At 43.6% G+C, this 20872-nt stretch overlaps 1 protein-coding gene across 25 annotated transcripts in view; it reads left to right on the top strand.

Annotated features, from left to right (window-relative positions):
* KIAA1217 (KIAA1217 ortholog) overlaps window positions 1-20872 on the top strand; it is a 362069-nt gene that overhangs the window by 311264 nt on the left and 29933 nt on the right. For all 25 annotated transcript variants that reach the window (XM_060192298.1, XM_060192288.1, XM_060192287.1 and 22 more), the window contains one exon: window positions 18277-18452. In XM_060192298.1, the coding sequence (XP_060048281.1) occupies window positions 18277-18452 (176 nt within the window). The remainder of the gene's footprint in view (window positions 1-18276; window positions 18453-20872) is intronic.

Here is a 20872-nt window from a genome sequence, read left to right on the forward strand (position 1 = left end):
TCCTCTCCTCTCTCCATTTCTCTCTGTCCTATCCAACAACAATGACATCAATAATAACTACAATAATAAAAAAAAACAGGGGCAACAAAAAGAATAAATAAATTAATAATAATAAATAAATAAATAAAGATAAAACTCTGTTCAGGGGCCTGGTGGTGGTGCACCTGGTTGAGCGCACATGTTACAGGGACCCAGGTTCGAGTCCCCAGTCCCCACCTGCAGAGGGAAAGCTTTGCAAGTGGTGAAGCAGGGCTGCTGGTGTCTCTGTCTCTCTCCCTTCTCTACCACCCCCTTCCCTCTTGATTTCTGTCTCTATCCAATAAATAAATAAAGATTATATATATTAAAAAAAAAAACCTCTGTCTTTGTAATTCCCATCTCTCCCACTTCTATATCAATTATCCCTCTGTGAGGATGGCCCCTAATCCTGGCTATCCATTCAAGTCATCTGAGGTCTTTAGCAAAATCATTGACACATGAGCATCACTGCCAGAGTCTGACTTAATTTGGTGAGGACCAGAAAGAAGTCAAGGATCAGTGGCTCTAGAATGTTCCAGGGGAAGAACACTTGTTCTGGGCTGTTGCAAAAACTTGGTTTATTGAGCTTCCTCCGGAAATGGGGAGATCCCTGTCAGCCGGTGCAAAACATCAAGCAGAAGCTCTGATGATTGTGAGGACTGTGTCATACCCAGCAAGTGTGAGCAGCATAGCCAGTGGCCTGAAAGTCCTGCCTTCAGCAATGCACCTCCTTCCTGGTGGCTGATCAGCTGTGTCCTCAGCTTGGTTGTACTTTGTGCGAGAGCTGTGTGGAGTGTTTGCTTTTGGAAAAGCTGTGACTACAATTAACTGCCAACAGAAGAAGAGGAAACAGGCCCTGCACTTAGCTAATATTCCCTTCTAAGGGTGGCTGGCTGTCACTGTCTATTACCTTTCCTCATGTGATTTAGAAAACACCACTTTTTTTCTAAATGATCAACTACACATTTCTCTCTCTCTCTCTCTCTTTCTCTCTCTCTAAAATGCCACATTGCAAGGAATTTACCAGTGTCACCCCCTCATCCACAGAAGTGACTGTAGTTCTGCCCTCTCTGTGAACCTGGGGTGTGTGTGTTGGGTGGGGGAGGGAGGTTAGATTCTGATACATATAGTACAGTTTCTGTAGGGGCCAATGAGATTGACCTCAAAAGAGAATATATTCTACATATTCTACATTTTAAATGCCCACAATTTGGGAGTCGGGCGGTAGCGCAGCAGGTTAAGTGCAGGTGGCGCAAAGCACAAGGACCAGTGTAAGGATCCCGGTTCGAGCCCCCGACTCCCCACCTGCAGGGGAGCCACTTCAGAAGTGGTGAAGCAGGTCTGCAGGTGTCTATCTTTCTCTCCCCCCCTCTGTCTTCCCCTCCTCTCTCCATTTCTCTCTGTCCTATCCAACAACGATGACAACAATAATAACTACAACAATAAAAAAACAACAAGGGCAACAAAAGGGAAAAAAATAAATAAAATAAACATTAAAAAATGCCCACAATTAAAAAAAAAAAGTTTCCCCTTTTGTTGCCCTTGTTGTTTATTGTCATTGTTGTTGTTATTATTATTATTGTTATTGTTGTCGTCATTGTTGGATAGGACAGAGAGAAATGGAGAGAGGAGAGGAAGACAGAGAGGGGGAGAGAAAGATAGACACCTGCAGACCTGCTTCACTGCCTGTGAAGCGACGCCACTTCAGGTGGGGAGCCAGGGGCTTGAACTGAGATCCTTATGCCGGTCCTTGTGCTTGGTGCTATGTGCACCTAACCCACTGTGCCACCACCCAGCTCCCTATTTTTTTTTTCCTGGCCTCTGCTCTTTAGTCTTTTCTATGACAAATAAAAAGTAGTCCATTTTTTTAAGACTACTAAGACTTTACTGAGCCATCCTAAAAATACAGAGGAGGCAAAGCATCAGCATAGCAAGAGACAGAGTTGGAGGGCTGCTAGGTGGTGCGCCCAGTCAATCACACATAGTACTAAGCGCAAGGACCCTGGTTTGAGCCTTAGCTCCCCACCTGCAGGGGGAATTGGTGAAGCAGGTCTGCACATGTCTATTTTTCTCTCTCCCTCTCTGTCTCTCCCCTTCCCTCTTAGTTTCTCTCTGTCCTATCCAAAAAAATGAAAAGGGAGAAAAGACAGAAGGGGGGTGGGTGGTATCGCAGCAGGTTAAGCACACATGACGTGTAGCACAAGGGCCAGCTTAAGGATCCCAGTTCAAGCCCCCGGCTCCCCAACTGCAGGGGAGTCGCTTCATGGGTGGTGAAGCAGCTCTGCAGGTATTTATCTTTCTCTCCCCCTTTCTGTCTTCCCCTTCTCTCAGTTTCTCTCTGTCCTATCCCACAACAACAACAAGGGCAACAAAATGGGAAAAATAGCCTCCAGGAGCAGTGGACTCTTAGTGCTGGCACTGAGCCCCAGAAATAACCCTGGAGGCAAAAAGGAAAAAGAAAAGAAAAAGGAAGGAAGGAAGGAAAGAAAGAAAGAGTGGCTGTCAGGTGGATTCGTAGTGCCAGCACCAAGACCCAGCAACTGGAGACAAAAAAAAAGAGAGAGAGAGAGAGAAGAAACAGAGTCCACAGAGCCCTTGTCTGAGGAGGATGTAATTCAACACAGTTATCTTAAGGTGTCTTTTTATAAGGTGCTTTTATAAAGTGCCTCATGGAAATGTGGCAGATTCTCATTTATCTTCTGACATCCAAAGTAATGGTCACGGGAATGTGTTTATCATAGAAAAGCGCTCAGGAATTTGTGCTGAGAGGACGCGAAAGCTTCCCCCACCAGGTAGAAATCGTAACTGAGACCAGAATGAGGGTTGACAGTTAGGCTGCTCTTCAGGTACCATGCTACAGCTTCCTGGTCCAACCTTCACAAAGAGGCTTTCTGAAGTGGGGGACGGCTCCCAGAGAGTGTGTACCAGGCACCTTCCCCTGCTCCCTCTGTCACGGGGAACTTACCCAGGTGGTCAGGAATCAAGACTGGGGTCTGGCTACCATCATGATGATTCCTGATTTGTGGTCACCCACTGTTGTTCAGTGTCTCTGCTAGCCAGATCTGTTTGTGTATATCAGGCACTGTTCTTAGGACTGATAGCCCCAGGTTTTATCATAAATCAAAAACTGAGTGTGATACATGTCCATATTGAGGTGGATAGGGGTAGATTTGGGCAGTATTCCTGTTTTCTTTACTTTCTTACCTTTTTATTGTAATGAGAGAGATACAGGAGAGAAGGAGAAGGAAAGAGAGAGAGAGACACCAGGGGTGTAGGTGGTGGTGAAGCCAAGTTAAGCACACATAGTACTAAGCACAGGACGCATGTAAAGACCCGCACGAGGACCGGGATTCAAGCCTCAGGCTCTCCACCTGCAGCCGCTTCACAAGCAGTGAAGCAGGTCTGCAGGTGTCTGTCTTTTTCTCTCCCTATATTTCTCTCCCTCCCCTCTCAATTTCTCTCTGCCCTATCCAATAAAATGAGGGGGGGGGGAATGACCATCAGGAGCAGTGGATTCATAGTGCTAACACCAAGCCCCTGGAGGGAGACAGAGAGAGAGAGAGAGAGAGGAGAGAGACAGAAAGAGAGAGAGAGACACCGGAGCACTACTCAGCTCTGGCTGGGGCTGGGGCTGGTGCTGGGGAATTGAACCTGTAACCTCAGAGCCTCAGGCATGAAAGTCTTTTGCATTACAATTATTTTTTATAATTTCTTTATTGGGGAATTAATATTTTATATTCAACAGTAAATATAATACTTTGTACATGCATAACATTTCCACTTTTTCATATAACAATACAACCCCCATGAGGTCCTCTGCCATCCTTCTTGGACCTGTATTCTCCCCACCCACCCACCCACCCCAGAGTCTTATACTTTGGTGCAATACACCAATTCCAGTTCAGGTTCTACTTGTGTTTGCTCTTCTGATCTTGTTTTTCAACTTCTGCCTGAGAGTGAGATCATCCCATATTTATCTTTCTGTTTCTGACTTATTTTACTTAACATGGATTTTTCAAGGTCCATCCAAGATCGGCTGAAAACGGTGAAGTCACCATTTTTTATAGCTGAGTAGAATTCCATTGTGTATATAGACCACAACTTGCTCAGCCACTCATCTTGTTGTTGGACACCTGGGTTGCTTCCAGGTTTTGGCTATTACAAATTGTGCTGCTAAGAAAATATGTGTACACAGATCTTTTTGGATGGGTGTGTGGGGCTCTTTAGGATATATCCCCAGGAGAGGAATCACAGGATCATAGGGTAGGTCCATTTCTAGCCTTCTGAGAGTTCTCCAGACTGTTTTCCACAGAGGTTGGACCAATTGACATTCCCACCAGCAGTGCAGGAGAGTTCCTTTGACCCCACAACCTCTCCAGCATTTGTTGCTGCTACCTTTTATGATGTATGACATTCTCACAGGAGTAAGGTGGTATCTCATTGCTATCTTTATTTGCATTACTCTGACAGTCAGAGACTTGGAGCGGTTTTTCATGTGTTTCTCGGCCTTTTGGATCACTTCTGTGGTGAATATTCTGTCCATGTCCTCTCCCCATTTTTGGATGGGGTTACTTGTTTTCTTGTGGTTGAGTTTGGCAAGCTCTTTATATATTCTGGTTATTAGCCTGTTGTCTGATGTATGGCATGTAAAGATCTTCTCCCATTCTGTAAGGGGTCTCCTGGTTTGGGTAGTGGTTTCTTTTGCTACACAGAAGCTTTTTAAATTGATGTAGTCCCATTGTTTTATGCTTGCCTTAGTCTTCTTTGTAATTGGATTCATTTCATTGAAGATGTCTTTAAAAAATTTTTTAATTTTTAAATATTTATTTATTTATTCCCTTTTGTTGCCCTTGTTGTTTTATTGTTGTAGTTATCATTGTGGTCATTGTTGTTGGATAGGGCAGAGAGAAATGGAGAGAGATGGGGAAGACAGAGAGGGGGAGAGAAAGATAAACACCTGCAGACCTGCTTCACTGCCTGTGAAGCTGCTCCCCTGCAGGTGGGGAGCTGGGGGCTCAAACCGGGAACCTTATGCAGGTCCTTGCGCTTTGTGCCACCTGCACTTAACACACTGCGCTATCGCCCGACTACCCCCATCTTTAAAATTTATGCAGAAAAGAGTTCTGCCAATATTTTCCTCTAAGTATATGATAATTCTGGTCTAACATCCAAGTCCTTTATCCACTTGGAATTTACTTTTGTATTTGGTGAAATGTAGTGGTTCAGTTTCATTCTCCTGCATGTTTCAACCCATTTTTTCCAACATCGTTTGTTGAAGAGACTCCCTTGTCCCCATTTAATAGTTTGGGCACCTTTGTCAAAGATTAGATATCCATAGGTCTGGGGGCTTACTTCCAGGCTCTCAATTCTATTCCCCTGGTCAGTGTGTCTATTCATGTTCCAGTACCAAGCAGTTTTGATGACAATAGCCCTATAATACAATTTGAGATCCGGGAGTGTGATGCCTCCAGTTCTGTTCTTTCTTCTCAAGATTGTTTTGGCAATTCTAGGTCTTTTCTGGCTCCAGATAAATATTTGTAAAATTTGTTCTATTCTCCTAAAATATGTGCTTAGGATCTTGATGGGGATAGCATTAAATTTGTATATGGCTCTGGGTAGTATATTCATTTTGATGATGTTAATTCTTCCAACCCATGAACATGAAATATCTTTCCACTTCTCTGTGTCTTTTTCAATTTCCTTGAGTAGTGACTCATAATTTTCAGTATACAGGTCTTTCACTTCTTTGGTTAGGTTTATTCCTAGATATTTTATTGTTTTTGTTGCTATAGTAAAAGGAATTGATTTCTGGATTTCAACGTCTTCTAACTTAGTGTTTGAATAGAGGAATGCTACTGACTTTTGAATGCTAATTTTGTAACTTGACACCTTACTGTATTGCCTGATGATATCCAAAAGATAATTGCTGGATTCCTTAGGTTTTTCTATGTATGCTATCATGTCATCTGCAAATAGGGAGAGTTTGACTTCTTCTCTTCCAATTTGTATGCCATAATTCCTCACTCCAGCCTGATTGCTATGGCAAGAACTTCCAACACTATGTTGAATGGTAGTGGTGATAGTGGGCAGCCCTGTCTAGTACCTGATCTGAGTGGAAATACTTCCAGTTTTCCACCATTGAGTATGATGTTGGCTGTGGGTTTGCTATATATGGACTCCACTATCTTGAGGAATTTTCCATCTATTCCCATTTTTTGTAGTGTTTTGATCATAAAGAGATGTTGTATTTTGTCAAAGGCTTTCTCTGCATCTGTTGATATGACCATGTGGTTTTTGGTCTTGCTTTTACTGATGTGGTAGATCACGTAGATTGATTTATGTATATTAAACCAACCTTGCATGCCTGGGATAAACCCCACTTGGTCATGATGAACAATCTTTTTAATATCCTGCTGTATCCGGTTGGCTAGAATTTTGTTCAATATTTTAGCATCTATGTTCATCAGAGATACTGGTCTGTAGTTTTCTTTTTTGGTTGTGTCCCTGTCTGCTTTTGGTATCAAAGTGATATTGGCTTCATAAAAGCTGGAAAGGAGTATTCCAGTGTCTTTAATCTTCTGGAAGACTTTTAAAAGTAGGGGTATTAGTTCTTCTTTGAAGGTTTTGTAGAATTAATTTGTAAAACCATCTGGTCCAGGACTTTCATTTTTGCAAAGGTTTTTGATAACTGTTATAATTTCATTAGCTGGGATGGGCCTGTTCATGTTACTTAGTTCTTCTTTACTTAATTTTGGATGTTCGTAGGTATCTAGGAAATCGTCCATTTATTCCAGATTCTCTAGCTAGGTGGCATATAGTTGTTCATAGAAGCCTCGCATGATATGTTGAATTTCTGAGGTGTCTGTTGTAATATCTCCTCTTTCATTTATGATTCGATTTATTTGGGTCTGCTCCCTTTTTTGTTATGTGAGTCTGGCTAAAGTTTTGTTGATTTTGTTCACTCTTTCAAAGAACCAACATTTACTTTCATTGATCTTTTGTATGGTTTTCTTATTTTCTTTTTTTTTTTTAAGTTTATATTCTTTTTTTTAATATTTTATTTATTTATTTTCTCTTTTGTTGTCCTTGTTGTTTTTCATTGTTGTTGTAGTTATTATTGTTATTGATGTTGTCATTGTTAGATAGGACAGAGAGAAATGGAGAGAGGAGGGGAAGACAGAGAGAGGCAGAGAAAGATAGACTCCTGCAGACCTGCTTCACCGCTTGTGAAGCTACTCCCCTGCAGGTGGGGAGCCGGGGGCTAGAACCGGGATCCTTATGCCGACCTTGTGCTTTGCGCCACCTGCGGGTTTTCTTATTTTCAATGTTATTTATTTCTGCCCTAACTTTAGTGATTTCTGTCCTTCTGGTTGCTTTAGGGTTCCTTTGTTCTTCTTCATCTAGGTCTTTAAGATGTGCAATCAGGCTGTTTATTTGTACTTTTTCTTGTTTCCTAATGTGTGCTTGTATGGCTATGAACTTCCCTGTCAGTACTGCCTTAGCTGTGTCCCCAATATTTTGATAGCTTGTGTCTTCATTTTTATTGAACTCTCAAAACATTTTGATTTCTTCCTTGATTTCCTCTTTGACCCAGTGGTTGTTAAGTAGTGTACTGTTGAGTTTCCACATTTTGGGACTATTACAAATCTTTTGTTGATTGTTAAGTGTTAGTTTAATTCCACTGTGGTCTGAGAAGTTGCTTGGGATAATTTCAATGCTCTTGAATTTGCTGATGCTATCTTTGTGGCCTAACATATGGTCTATCCTTGAGAATGACCCATGTGGACTTGAGTAGAATGTGTATTCCAGTTTCTTGGGATGAATGACTCTGAAAATGTCCAATAGTTGTAGTTTATCTATCTCCTCATTTATCTCCCTCATGTCTTTATTGATTTTCTACCTGTATGATCTGTCAAGTTGAGAGAGTGGGGTGTTGAAGTCCCTTACTAAGACTGTGTTGCTGGTAATATATTGCTGTAGCTCTTTCAGTAGATGTACGATATATTTAGATGGCTTCTCATTCGGTACATTGATGTTAATAGCTGTTAAGTCCTCTTGATTGACTGATCCTCTGAGCGTTAAGTAGTGTCCATCCCTATCTTTTTTAATTTTATTTATGTTAAAGTCTATTGTGTCACATATGAGAATTGCTGTTTCTGCCCTTTTTTGTGGGCCATTGGCTTGTATGATAGTTTTCTATCCTTTCACTTTGAGTTTGTGTTTGTCTTGTTGAGTTAGGTGAGTTTCCTGTAGACAGCATATTGTTGGGTTGTGTTTTCTGATCCATCTTCCTACTCTGTGCCTTTTAATAGGTGAATTCAGGCCATTGACATTTATTGATATCAATGATTGAAGATATTTTAATGCCATTCTTGTACAGTTCTAGAGTGTTCTAATATAAGGCTTATTTATGGTAGTCTGACTGTTTATAGGAGACCTTTCAAAACTTCATTCAGGGCAGGCTTGGTGTTAGTTGATTCTTTCAATTGTTGTTTGTCTGAGAAGGTTTTTATGCCTCCATCTAGTCTGAATGACAGTCTAGCATGATACAGTAATCTTGGTTGAAAGCCCTTCTCAATTGAGCACTCGGTAGATATCTTGCCATATACTTCTGTCCTGTAGTGTTTTGTGTGGAGAAGTCTTTTGCTAATCTTATGGGTTTTCCTCTGTTGGTAACTCTTTATTTTTCTCTTGCAGCCTTTAGGATCCTTTCTTTATCCATGTTCCTTCCCATTCTAAATGTGATGTGTCTTGGTGTCTTTAAGTCTGGCTTAATTCTGTTTAGGATCCTATGGGTTTCTTGAACCTTTATGTCTTTTTTGTTGTCTATACTAGAGAAGTTCTCAGCAATTATGTCCTAAAGAATGCTTTCTTCCCCTCCCTCTCTTTCTTCCTCTGGGAAGCCAATAATGCGTATATTATTTCGTGTGAAGTCAACCCATAGGTCTCTGTTGTTGTTTTCAGTATCTCTTAATCTCTTTTTGAGATCTCTTACTTCTTTTTTCTCTAATTCGTCTTTGATCTTGCTAATTCAGTCTTCATTGATTCTATTCTCTCTCCCCTCTACTGTTTTCTGTAGTTCATCTTTTTTCTTACCCTGTTATGAGACTGTTTTGGCTTGTTCAACTAGTTGTGTTCTTAGCTCAGCTATTTCAGCTTTCAGCTCTCTAATAACCTTGAAATAATTAGTGTTTTCTTTCAGAGTCTCATTTGTTGTTTCTGCATTTCTGTATAAGTACTGTGCGCTGATTGCACCACTGGAGCTCCTGTTTCTGCATTTCTGATGACAATTCTTTCAAACTATTTACTCACTCCTGTTATTAATTCCTTAAGTAGTGTCTGTACGTTGACTTTATTATTTTCTGCTTCTCCCTTTGGGTGGCTTTTAGCTGTACTCTTGTCCTGGTTCATTTCTCCAGTATTTCTTCCTGTTGGTTTAACCATTTTATATAGTATGTTATGAAGTCCCTCTCTCAGTACTTTTCAAATTACTGATCACTCTTGCCTGGATTGACTTATGTCTAAGTAAGGTAATTAAATGGTTCACGGTTGTGGAAATTGACAGTTGTTTCATTATTATTTTAATCCCTGAGTTGGAACATATTGGTTTAAAAGCCTCTTTTGTTCTTTTTCTTCCCTGTAGGCTATGGGTACCTGAGGGCTTTTAAAGTATAAGCAGGCTTCTTCATTTAATCACTGACTCCTGACCAAGAGATAAAGCAGGGTAGGGCAGAGATAATCCAGTGGTTATGCAAAGAGACTCTCACAGCCCCACAGTTAGGCCACGAAGGTATAGAGTTTCTCCTGAGTTTCCTCGTTAGTTCTCTGTCCCCTGGTGTCAGCATTGGGGATTCTGAGGGCAGTAGCAACAGAGACTTACAGTTGCATTTGGTGAGTCTTAGGGGAGTCCTCTCCTCTCTTCATCTGTCTTTTTGTTGGTGAAATAGACTGGAGGTGGTGTCTCAACTGGTAAACTGCCACTTAATCTCTCCCTAGGCTCCTCACTGTCCAGGAGCCACACGTGTTTGCACTCAGCAGTGATTTGGTGGGTTCCTGGAGTAGTTCTAGTCCTGTCTTGTTGCGGTCCCAGGTGGTCTCCTTTGGTATTCCTAGTTGACCCGGGAGAGGGGAGGAGAGAAACACAGCTGCTTGCATTGTAATTATGCTGTCTCCTCAGCGCCCCATTTTCTTGATGCTGCTCGTTTGGTTCACTTTTTTTCCTACCAAGTTTATTGCTTGGGCTTTATATCTGCATGACACATCAACCATTCTCAGTGGTCTTCCTCATCCTCTTTTCCTTTTCTTTTTATGATAGAGACAGAGAGAAATAGAGGGGGAGAGATAAAAGGAGATGCCTCTAACACTGCTCCACCTCTCATGACTCCCACTACCCCCATTCCGGTAAGGACCAGGAGCTTGAACATGGGTCCTTGCACATGTGTGCACTCTTCTGGGTGCACCACCACCCAGCCCCTCAACTAAATTTTTAAAATATTTTATCTCAGGAGTCAGACAGTAGCAGGTTAAGCCCACGTGATAGCCCTGGATGTAAAAAGAAGAAGAAGTTAAGATCCAAGTGTTGAGACCTAAAGCAGCTAGGATTTGTGGAGGACCAAATGAAAGGAAGCTCTCTGGAGAAAGAACTACAGAGGCCTGTGGCTCCTTTCTTGAATGATAAACACACATGTCTGGTGTGTGGAAGACCGCTCAACTGGACAAAAAAAGAGGCTAAGTAGAAGTGTCTCAGCTGTCAGTCAGGGTTGGACCATGTTCATGTTTTGACAAACAAGAGTAAAGAGGGTTGACTGATTACTTGCAGGGGTTGTGGGAGGGGTGTTCAGTAGATTAGAAAGGGATCACACCTAGATCCCTAGAATAAGCACTGCCCAAGAGTCACCATAGCAGCATTGATCCATTTGTTTCTTGCCACCAGGGGCTTGGTGTCTGCACAATAAATCCATTGCTCCAAGTGATCTCTTTTCTTTCTTTCTCTTCTCTTCTTTCCTTCCCCCTTTCTTCCTTCCTTCCTTCCTTCCTTCCTTTCTTTCTTTCTTTCTTTCTTCCTTTTTGATAGAGTCAGAGAGAGATAGAGAAGAAGAGAGAAAGACACTTGCAACACTGTTCCACCACTTGTGAAGCTTCCTTCCTGCTGATGGGGACCAGGAGCTTGAGCTTGGGTCATTGTGCATGGAATTGTATGCACTCTCCTGGGTGTGCCACCACATGGCCTCATCCTAGCAACATGTATAAACTAACCTTAAACAACAAAATCATTCAGAACTGAACTGTTTGCCAAGAAGCTCCACCATCTATAAAGGAAAGTAACAAAATCCAGAGCTCATGTTCAGCATCCAGTCAAAAATTCCTAGATTTCTTTTTTTTTAAATATTTATTTATTCATTTTCCCTTTTTGTTGCCCTTGTTGTTTTATTGTTGTAGTTATTATTGTTGTTGTTATTGATGTTGTTGTTGGATAGGACAGAGAGAAATGGAGAGAGGAGGGGAAGACAGAGAAGGGGAGAGAAAGACAGACACCTGCAGACCTGCTTCACCACCTGTGAAGTGACTCTCCTGCAGGTGGGGAGCCGGGGGCTTGAACCAGGATCCTTATGCCAGTCCTTGCGCTTTGTGCCACCTGGGCTTAACCTCTGAGCTACCGCCCAACTTCCCTAGATTTCTTGTATTCAAAGAAATCATGACTGAATCTTTCCGATATTAGATGGAATGTAAATACAAAGCAAAAAAGCTCAAGGGATCCTTAGAATACTAAGAACAGTTGAACTGTACTCATTAAATAGCTTGAAGCCAGGAATAAAGAAGACATTTCTTAAAATAATTTAGAGAGGCTCACTGCAAACTCAGAAAAATGAGTAAAAATCATCACTGCCAGATGCCCGCAGGATGCTGACCAAACTTCCCTGGACAGACGACCCCACCAATGTGTCCTGGAGCTCCACTTCCCCAAGCCCCACCCTAATAGGGAAAGAGAGAGATAGGCTGGGAGGCAGGATTGACCCATCAATGCCCATGTTCAGTGGGGAAGCAATTACAGAATCCAGACCTTCCACCTTCTGCATCCCACAATGACCTTGGGTCCATGCTCCTAGAGGGATAAAGAATAGGAAAGCTATCGGGGAGGGGATGGGATATGGAGATCTGGTGGTGGGAACTGTGTGGAGTTATACCCCTATGGTTTTGGTCAATGTCTCCTTTTTATAAATTAAAAAAAAAAAAATCAACACTGCCCTTATCAGAGACAAACCAAAATTAGTGATGGAATGACATCTTTAAAATTAGTGAAAGGTTGGGAGTCGGGCTGTAGCACAGCGGGTTAAGTGCAGGTGGTGCTAAGCTCAAGGACCTGCCGGCAGGTCCCTTCACAGGTGGTGAAGCAGGTCTGCAGGTGTCTGTCTTTCTCTCCCCCTCTCTGTCTTCCCCTCCTCTCTCCATTTCTCTCTGTCCTATCCAACAACGACGACATCAATAATAACTACAACAATAAAACAACAAGGGCAACAAAAGGGAATAAATAAATAAATTAATTAATTAATTAAAATAAATAAATAAATAAATAAAATTAGTGAAAGGCAAAAACCTCTTTAGAAAATAGGAAACATGCCTCGCTTATTTTATGAAACCAACATTGCTCTAAAAGCAAAACCTGGTAAGTATCATAAAAAGAAGAAAAATCACTGACCAATAACTTTGCTTCTGAATATGTGTGTGTGTGTGTGTGTGTGTGTGTGTGTGTGTGTGTGTGTGTGTGTGTGTGTGTGTGTTTAAAAAAGTGTTGACAGGCGGTATAGCACAGTGGGTTAAGTGCAGGTGGCGCAAAGCACAAGGACTGGCGTAAGGATCCCGGTTCGAGCCCCCGGCTCCCCACTGCAGGGGAGTCGCTTCACAAGCAATGAGGCAGGTCTGAAAGTGTCTGTCTTTCTCTCCCCCTCTCTGTCTTCCCCTCCTCTCTCCATGTCTCTCTGTCCTATCAAACAATAACTACAACAATAAACCAACAAGGGCAACAAAGGGGAATAAATAAATTTTTTTTAAAAAGTGTTGGACAAAATATTAGTAGTTGAATTCAGCAGTATATTAAAAGATAATATTTTATGCTGGACTTTATTCCAGGAATGCAGTCTTATGTTAATGTGGAAAAAAAAAAGATTCAGTGTATGTGAACTTATTAGAAGAATAAATGAGAAAAAAAGAAATCATGTTTCCATAAGTACAGATAAAAATGACACAACTCAACACCAGTGATAAAAGCAGTTTCCAAGAGAAAGAAACTTCCTTCCTCTGATAATGGTGGTCTAAAAATTCTACAGAAAATGTTGTAGTTTGTGGTGAGAGACTAAACATATTCCCCAAGGGACTGGAAACCAGGCCAAGAGAGGCTACTCTCACTTCTATTTAACACTGTGCTGAAGTTGCTATCAAGTCAGATAAGACCAGAAAAAGCAAGGAAGGAATGGCAGAGAAGAGGAGAGGAGAGAAGAGAGGAAGGAATAAAGGAAGGGAGAGAAGAAGGCTGAAGGAGGGAGAGATAAAAGGCATGGGAAGTAAAAGAAAAAGTGTAAATGGCTTTATTTGAAAACAATATGATTGTGTACATGGCAGAAATAAGTGGATCTAAAGACCGTAGATTAAAGCCACTGTGTATAAACAGAAGAGTCTAATCCACCACGCAATGTACTGAATCATTCTGTGAGTTTGTCCACACAATGGAATACCACTTGGCACCCAAAACATTGAACTGCTGAAGTACTCACGGCCAGTTTTCAACAGCAGCTTGTGGAAAGAAAGAAACCATGCGCTGTGATTTCACATTGTAGAACTGCGCTTACAGGGTGGGGGAGATAGCATAATGGTTACACAAAGAGACTCTCATGCCTGAGCCTCCGAAGTCCCAGTTTCAATCCCCCACACCACCAGAAGCCAGAGCTTAGCAGTGCTCTGGTAAAAGAAAGGGGGGGGGGGTGGAGAGACAGATAAGAATTGCACTTACAGGCTATTCTAGAACACGAAAGGGTAATCTGCAGGGACTGAAAGCATTTAGATGAGCTCCCTGGGCTGGATTGAGGTCACATGACTGCTGAGTGGTGAGACCCAAACAGGGCCCCAGATAGCCTCTCTGTGTGGCCATAGGGTCAGAACAGCGCTGTGGGTGGAATGTGATGGTAAGTCTGCATGGGGCTCAGGTCGAAAGGTTTTCTGTTTTCTTTGGAGAAGTGGAAGACATGAATGGGAGATAGCTCACCTGGTAGAATGAGCAACTTACCATATGTGAGGCGCTGGGTTTGAGCCCCAGCACTACATGGGGATATGAGACCTGGCACTGAGGGAGCTTCATGGACAGTAGAGCAGTGTTGATGTGCTTTCCTTCTCTCTGTGTCTCTCTCGGTCTTTCTGTCTTTCTGTCTCTCTGTCTTTCTCCCCTCTCCTCTTCTTACTCTCAAATAATAAAAGAATAGAAAAACTGGGCAGAGAAAGCTACTCAATAGTGTTATGCATGTGTGTGATGCTGAACTCACTCTCTGGCACTGCATAAAAATCTACTGATAAAAGGGGCTGGGAAGCAGTGCACATAATACCATGAGCAAGGACCCAGGTTCGAGCCCCCGCTTCCCACCTACAGTGGAGGTTGCTTCACTAGTGGTGAAACAGGTCTTCAGGTGTCTCTCTTAGTCTCTCCCTCTCAATCTCCCTTTCCTCTCTCAATTTCTCTTTGTAATATCCAATAAAATAGAAGTGTAAAAAAAAATAAAGAAAGAAAGAAAGAAAACCTGGCCCCTCTGTGTATAGTGAGTTTGTGTGCCAGTGCCAAGCCCCAGAAGTAACCCTGGTAGCATTAAAAAAAAAAAAAAGAAGATAATTATAAAAATCCAAGGTAAACAGAAGACATGATGTGGTGTCAGGCAGGTTGGTGACATGGTTAGAAGTCATTTGTCCAGAGTTCAAGTCCCCGGCTCCCCACCTGCAGGGATGTCGCTTCACAAGCAGTGAAGCAGGTCTGCAGGTGTCTTTCTCTCCCCCTCTCTGTCTTCCCCTCCTCTCTCCATTTCTCTGTCCTATCCAACAACAATGACAGCAGCAACAACAATGATAAACAGCAAGGGCAACAAAAGGGAAAAAATGGCCTCCAGGAGCAGTGGATTCGCAGTGCAGGCACCGAGCTCTAACCAAGTGATAATCCTGGAGGGAAAAAAGAAAAAAAAAAAAGAAGAAGGAGAAGGAGGAGGAGGAGAAGAAGAAGAAGAAGAAGAAATAAAACCAATGCACCGCCCAAGGCTCCCAATTCCCTCAGTTTTCTCAAGCTCCTGAGGACAAGAACTCTTATCCCTTCCCTTTAAAAAAAAAAAGAAGAAGAAGAAGAAATCATTTGCCCCGATTGTTACAGATAACGACAGTTAACAAAGGCATCAGCAGCCCCATCAGTGACTACTCTGGAGTTATAATACAGTCTAGAAAAACAGGAAAAAACAAGAGCTCATTGAGATTTCAGGACAAGGTTGGAGGAAATATAATAGGCGTGACGTAGTTGCTGGGTTTGGAGGCTGACTGGATGAGTTCACTGGATGGACGTGTTCTCAGGAAGTTGTCCTGCCTCCAGGACCTTCTTGACAACAGGACTCGAGTTTTTGACGAGATCCCTGTGATGTCTAGCAGCAGACTCACACATCCCATATTCTCAGGGACGAGAACCACGAAGGTACAGGAAACCATATGAAGCCACACGTGGAAACCATGGTCGTCTGTGTGCAAACAGCCTCTGTGGAAGCAGGGAAATGAGCCGGTTGCTGAGAGCCTGAGGCTCCTCTGCAGTCATTGTCGTGGCCACCATCAGAATCTAACACTGTGTTCTTCTGGTCTGGTTGAGTGACATTTGGTACATGGATCCACCAAGAGGGACCCAGGCAGGTCTCCTTGGAGCAGAGGCATTGAAATGATCCAGGAACACAGCAGCGTTTGAGGAGAGCCCATTCCACACCAAGGAGATTCAGATACTGTGACTCCTCAGTAGAAGGGAGACGTCTGAGAGATTGGGAGAGTCTAAGTCATGTGATCCAAGTGTCTCTCTGAGCCAGGGAGAGCCGTGAGGGACGATCTGCTAGGCGCCAAAGCCAGTGTTCTTTCTTGGTGCGGCCGCAGGAAACAAACCTTACATATGGACCTGGGACCAGTTTTATTTTATTTGCTTATTTATTTTGAGAGTGAGCTGCAAGGAGAGACTGGCTATAGACACCACCCATGGAGGCCCCCATCCCCAGTGCTACCCATGGTGCTCCCCTGTGTGAGTGAGGGTTTGAACCCAGGGCCTTATGAACACTGTGATGTGTACTCTACCAGATAAACTATCTCCAGGGCTCCAACACTGGTGCTCTTGGCTGCTGGGCTGTGCCCATAGTCCACACACTGAGCAGAGCCTGGAAAGGATGCTGTTTTATTTGTTTATTTGTTTATTTATTTATATTGTGTGGGTTTGTTTTGTTGTTGTTAGGGATTTGATATTGATTTACAAGACTGTAAAACAACAGGGATATAATTCTATACAGTTCCCACCACCAACCTTCTGTCCCATCCCCTCCACTGGAAACTTCCCTAATTGTTTATTCCTCTGAGAATATGAACCAAAATTCTTTGTGGGGTGCAGAAGGTGGAAGGCCTGACTTTTGTTATCGCTTCTCCCCTGGACGTGGGCATTCGTAGGTCAATCCATACCCCTAGCCTGTTTCTGTCTTTCCCTAATGGACTAGGGCTCTGGAGAGGTGAGGTTCCAGGACACACTGGTGAGGTCGTCTACCCAGAGATATCAGGATGGAAATCACAGTGGCATCTAAAACTGGCTGAAATGCACCAAGATATAAAGCAGGACAAAATAGTCAATAAACAGCAACCAAAAAGTCGGACTAGAGCAGGTGAAAGTAGGGGCTTTGGGTTAGAAGGAAGCTAGGAGTCTATTTTAGGACTGTTCCTAGGAGCCTGTGTCTTAGTAGTCTTTGCTTGAGTTTGTTAGCTAACATGGGGGTGAACTAGAAATATTGTCTGGGAAGATAGTGTCGGAGTTGATAGCAGAACTAGGAAGCAGGATTAGGGCAGAGAGTTGATCACAAACTTGAAGATATTTAAATGCAATTAACTGTTTACCACAGTCATCTAACCCAGAGCCCGTATCTGTTCATACTTAGCACAGGAGTTGTACAGCCTCCTCCAAGTCCCTGTCAATCTGAGCTCACAGTCCACAGTGGCGGAAGAGGATGACCCAGCCACCCTTCAAAGAGGGGCCAGTCCCTACCATTGCTATTTCATAGTGAGGCTACAGTCCTGAAGAAGCCCATCAGAGGTCTTATAATGATGTCCCCAATAGGTGTGATGGTAGAGGGAGGGACCTATCAAAGGTCTAGACCCATATTATCTGTAGGATGATCTATTATAAAACTTTTTTTAATATTTATATATCCCCTTTTGTTGCCCTTGTTTTATTGTTGTAGTTATTGTTGTTATTGATATCGTTGTTGTTAGATAGGACAGAGTGAAATGGAGAGAGGAGGGGGAGAGAAAAATAAATACCTGCAGACCTGCTTCACCGCCTGTGAAATGACCCCCCTCTGCAGGTGGGGAGCTGGGGGCTCAAACTGGAACCCTTATGCTGGTCCTTGCACTTTGCGCCACCTGCACGTAACCCGCTACACTGTCGCACAACTCCCAGGATGCTCTGTTTTATAGACATACACACACGTGAGCTGTGTCCACAGTCCACACACTGAGCGGAGTCTGGAAAGGATGCTGTTTTATTTATTTATTTACTTTGTGTGGGTTTGTTCTTGTTGTTGGTAGTGATTTGATAGCAATTTACAAGACTGTAAAACAACAGGGATATAATTCTATACAGTTCCCACCACCAGAGTTCTGTATCCCATCCCCTCCACTGGAAACTTCCCTACTGTTTATTCCTCTGAGAATATGAACCAAAATTCTTTATGGGGTACAGAAGGTGGAAGGTCAGACTTTTGTATTTGCTTCTCCGCTGGACATGGGCATTCGCAGGTCGATCCACACCCCTACCTGTCTGACTGTTAGCTGACTGCTCTGACTCCATGTTGGCTGGAGAAGCAAGATAGTACCCAGTCTTTGGGCCCTTCCCTTTCTTGCTGAAAGAATCAGATGCTGATTCTGAACTAATGGCACCTAAAGGGCTGCCAGGCGACTGGTTGTCACGCTGCGGGTCAGGCTGAGCCGCCTGGTTCTTTTGTTCACCAGCTGCAGAACCAGGAGCTGCTGAGGGCCATGATAAAGAAGGCTGAGCTGGAAATCAGCAGCAAAGTGACGGAAACGCTGAAGAGGCTGGAGGACCCGGTGCAGAGACAACGCGTCCTGGTGGAGCAGGAGAGACAGAAGTACCTTCAGGAGGAGGAGAGGATTGTCAAGAAGCTCTGGTGGGTGCCAGTCCTTTGTGGACTGTTCAGTTGTGGGACCTGGGGGCTGGACGAGGGGCCTGGGGGGAAGTTCTCTTATCTCAGGGCCAAGAAATAGCCTGCAGGTAAGGGTATGCACCTTACCATGCATATAGCCCAGTATGGCACCAGGGGAAGCTCCCTGTGGTGCTCCTCTCCTCTCTCTCTCTCTCTTTATCAAAGTTAAAAAGAAAGAAAGAAAGAAAGAAAATGTTACCCCCAGGAGTGTTAAAATTATTTATGATCCAGGCCCCAGTTCCAGGAAAAAAAAAATTTAATAAATAAAGAAGCTAGGGTTCGGGTGGTAGTGCAATGGGTTAAGCGCACGTAGCACAAGGCGCCAAGGACCAGCATAAGGATCCCAGTTCGAGCCCCTGGCTCTCCACCTGCAAGGGAGTCGCTTCACAGGCAGTGAAGCAGGTCTGCAGGTGTCTTTCTCTCTTCTCTCTGTCTTCCCCTCCTCTCTCCATCTCTCTCTGTCCTGTCCAACAACGATGACATCAATGGCAACGATAATAATAACCACAACAACGATAAAAACAACCAAGGTAACAAAAGGGAAAAAATAGCCTCCAGGAGCAGTGGATTCGTGATGCAGGCACCGAGCCCCAGCAATAACCCTGGAGGCAAAAAATAACTAAAGAAAGAAAGGAAGGAAGGAAGGAAGGAAGGAAGGAAGGAAGAAAGAAAGAAAGAAAGAAAGAAAGAAAGAAAGAAAGAAAGAAAGAAGGGGGTCAGTTAGGTGCCTACGTTACCATGTGCAATGAGCCAGGTTCAAGCCCCCACTCCCTACCTGTACAGGGGACAGGGGATGCTTTACAAGCAATGAAGCAGGTCTGTATGTGTCTTTCTCACTCCCTCTCTACTGCCCCTCCAGGCCCTCTCAATTTCTCTCTGTCCTGTCAAAAATAGAAAGAAAAAGTGGAGGGGGGGGGAATGGTCACTGGGAGCAGTGGAATTGTAGTGCAGGCACTGAGCCCCATCAATAACCCTCATAGCAAAAACCAAAAACAAAGTGTCGTTACCAATGAGGTGGCCCATCCTAGCTAAAGTCCTCTCCCTCCTTCCCTGTTTATTGTGTGCAGGCTGGAGGTCTGCTGGGTCTGTGTATCAGTGACACTTCCTGCCCCTTTCTTCCTGTCCAAGAAATCCAGCCATGCTGAGGAGATGAAGCTAGTCTCTTCCAGATTTGAAGCTTAGCGGTCCAGGAGGGCGGTGAAGTGGGTAGAGTACTAGGCGTGCGTGCATGAGGCCTCAGGTTCAATCCCGGGCACCGCATCTGATGTCTCTCTTCCCCGCCTCTTCTCTCAATAAACAAATCTCTCTTTCTTTTTCTTTTTCTTTTTTCTTTTTTGCCGCCATTGTTGTTGCTAGGGCTCAGTGCCAGTATTATGGATCCACTGCTCCTGGTGGCCAATTTTTCCCATTTTATTAGGCAGGACAGAGAGAAATTGAGAGAGGAGGGGGAGGGGGGAGAGGGGGAGAGAAAGACACCTACAGACCTGCTTCACCACTTGTGAAGCAGCCTACTGCAGGTGGGGAGTGGAGGCTCAAACCTGGGTCCTTACTCGGGGCCTTGCTCTTAGTACTGTGTGCACTTAACAGGGTGCGCCACTGCCCAGCCCCAAGATAAGTAAATCTCTTTCGAAGAACCCAGAGCCAGAGCCATCTTCATCAGAAAGTCCAAAGGGGCAAATAACAAAACCCAGTGATGGATGGCAGGGCACACGTAATCACGCTAAATTAGAACAAACAACCCAGGTAACACCAGCTTCAAATTCTCTCGTTATAAATAACTCAACCAGGTTGGGGGGGGGGGGGGGAGATAACATAATGGTTATGCAAAGAGACTCTCATGTGTGAGGCTCCAAAGTCCCAGTTTCAATCCTCCATACCATAAACCAGAGCTGAATAGTGCTCTGGTAAAAAAAACAAATACATACATAAATAAATGATAGAATATAATTACTCAACTGTAGTGCAGTAATAGTTGAGAAAATGACAACAGAGTTGCTGTACTGAGTTTGCCTGGCGGAGAAAAAGGCTGCTCCTGTCAGGATGAGGGCCCACCTCAGAAGGGGTACTTACTGGAGGCCTCTGTGTAGCCTGACAGTTGAAATGAGCTGGTCCCCTGGGGGCAGGGCGGAAGCATCCTTTGTGTTGCTTTCTTGTGCCTGCAAGACTGAGGATGGAGCCATTTTATCTTTTAGCAAGTCAAGATTCTTTTGCTGTTGTTGTTGTTTTACCAGAGCACTGCTCAGCTCTGGTTTATGGTGGTAAAAGGGGCTTGAACCTTAGACTTTGAAGCCTCAGGCATGAGAGTCTCTTTGCATAACCATGATGCTATCTACCGCCCTGTGCTGAAGAGTCCTTGTGAGTTCCTCTAGCGTTAGTGATCATCC

The sequence above is a fragment of the Erinaceus europaeus genome, chromosome 6 (assembly GCF_950295315.1).
Source record: "Erinaceus europaeus chromosome 6, mEriEur2.1, whole genome shotgun sequence".
In the NCBI taxonomy this organism is placed as follows: Eukaryota; Metazoa; Chordata; class Mammalia; order Eulipotyphla; family Erinaceidae; genus Erinaceus; species Erinaceus europaeus.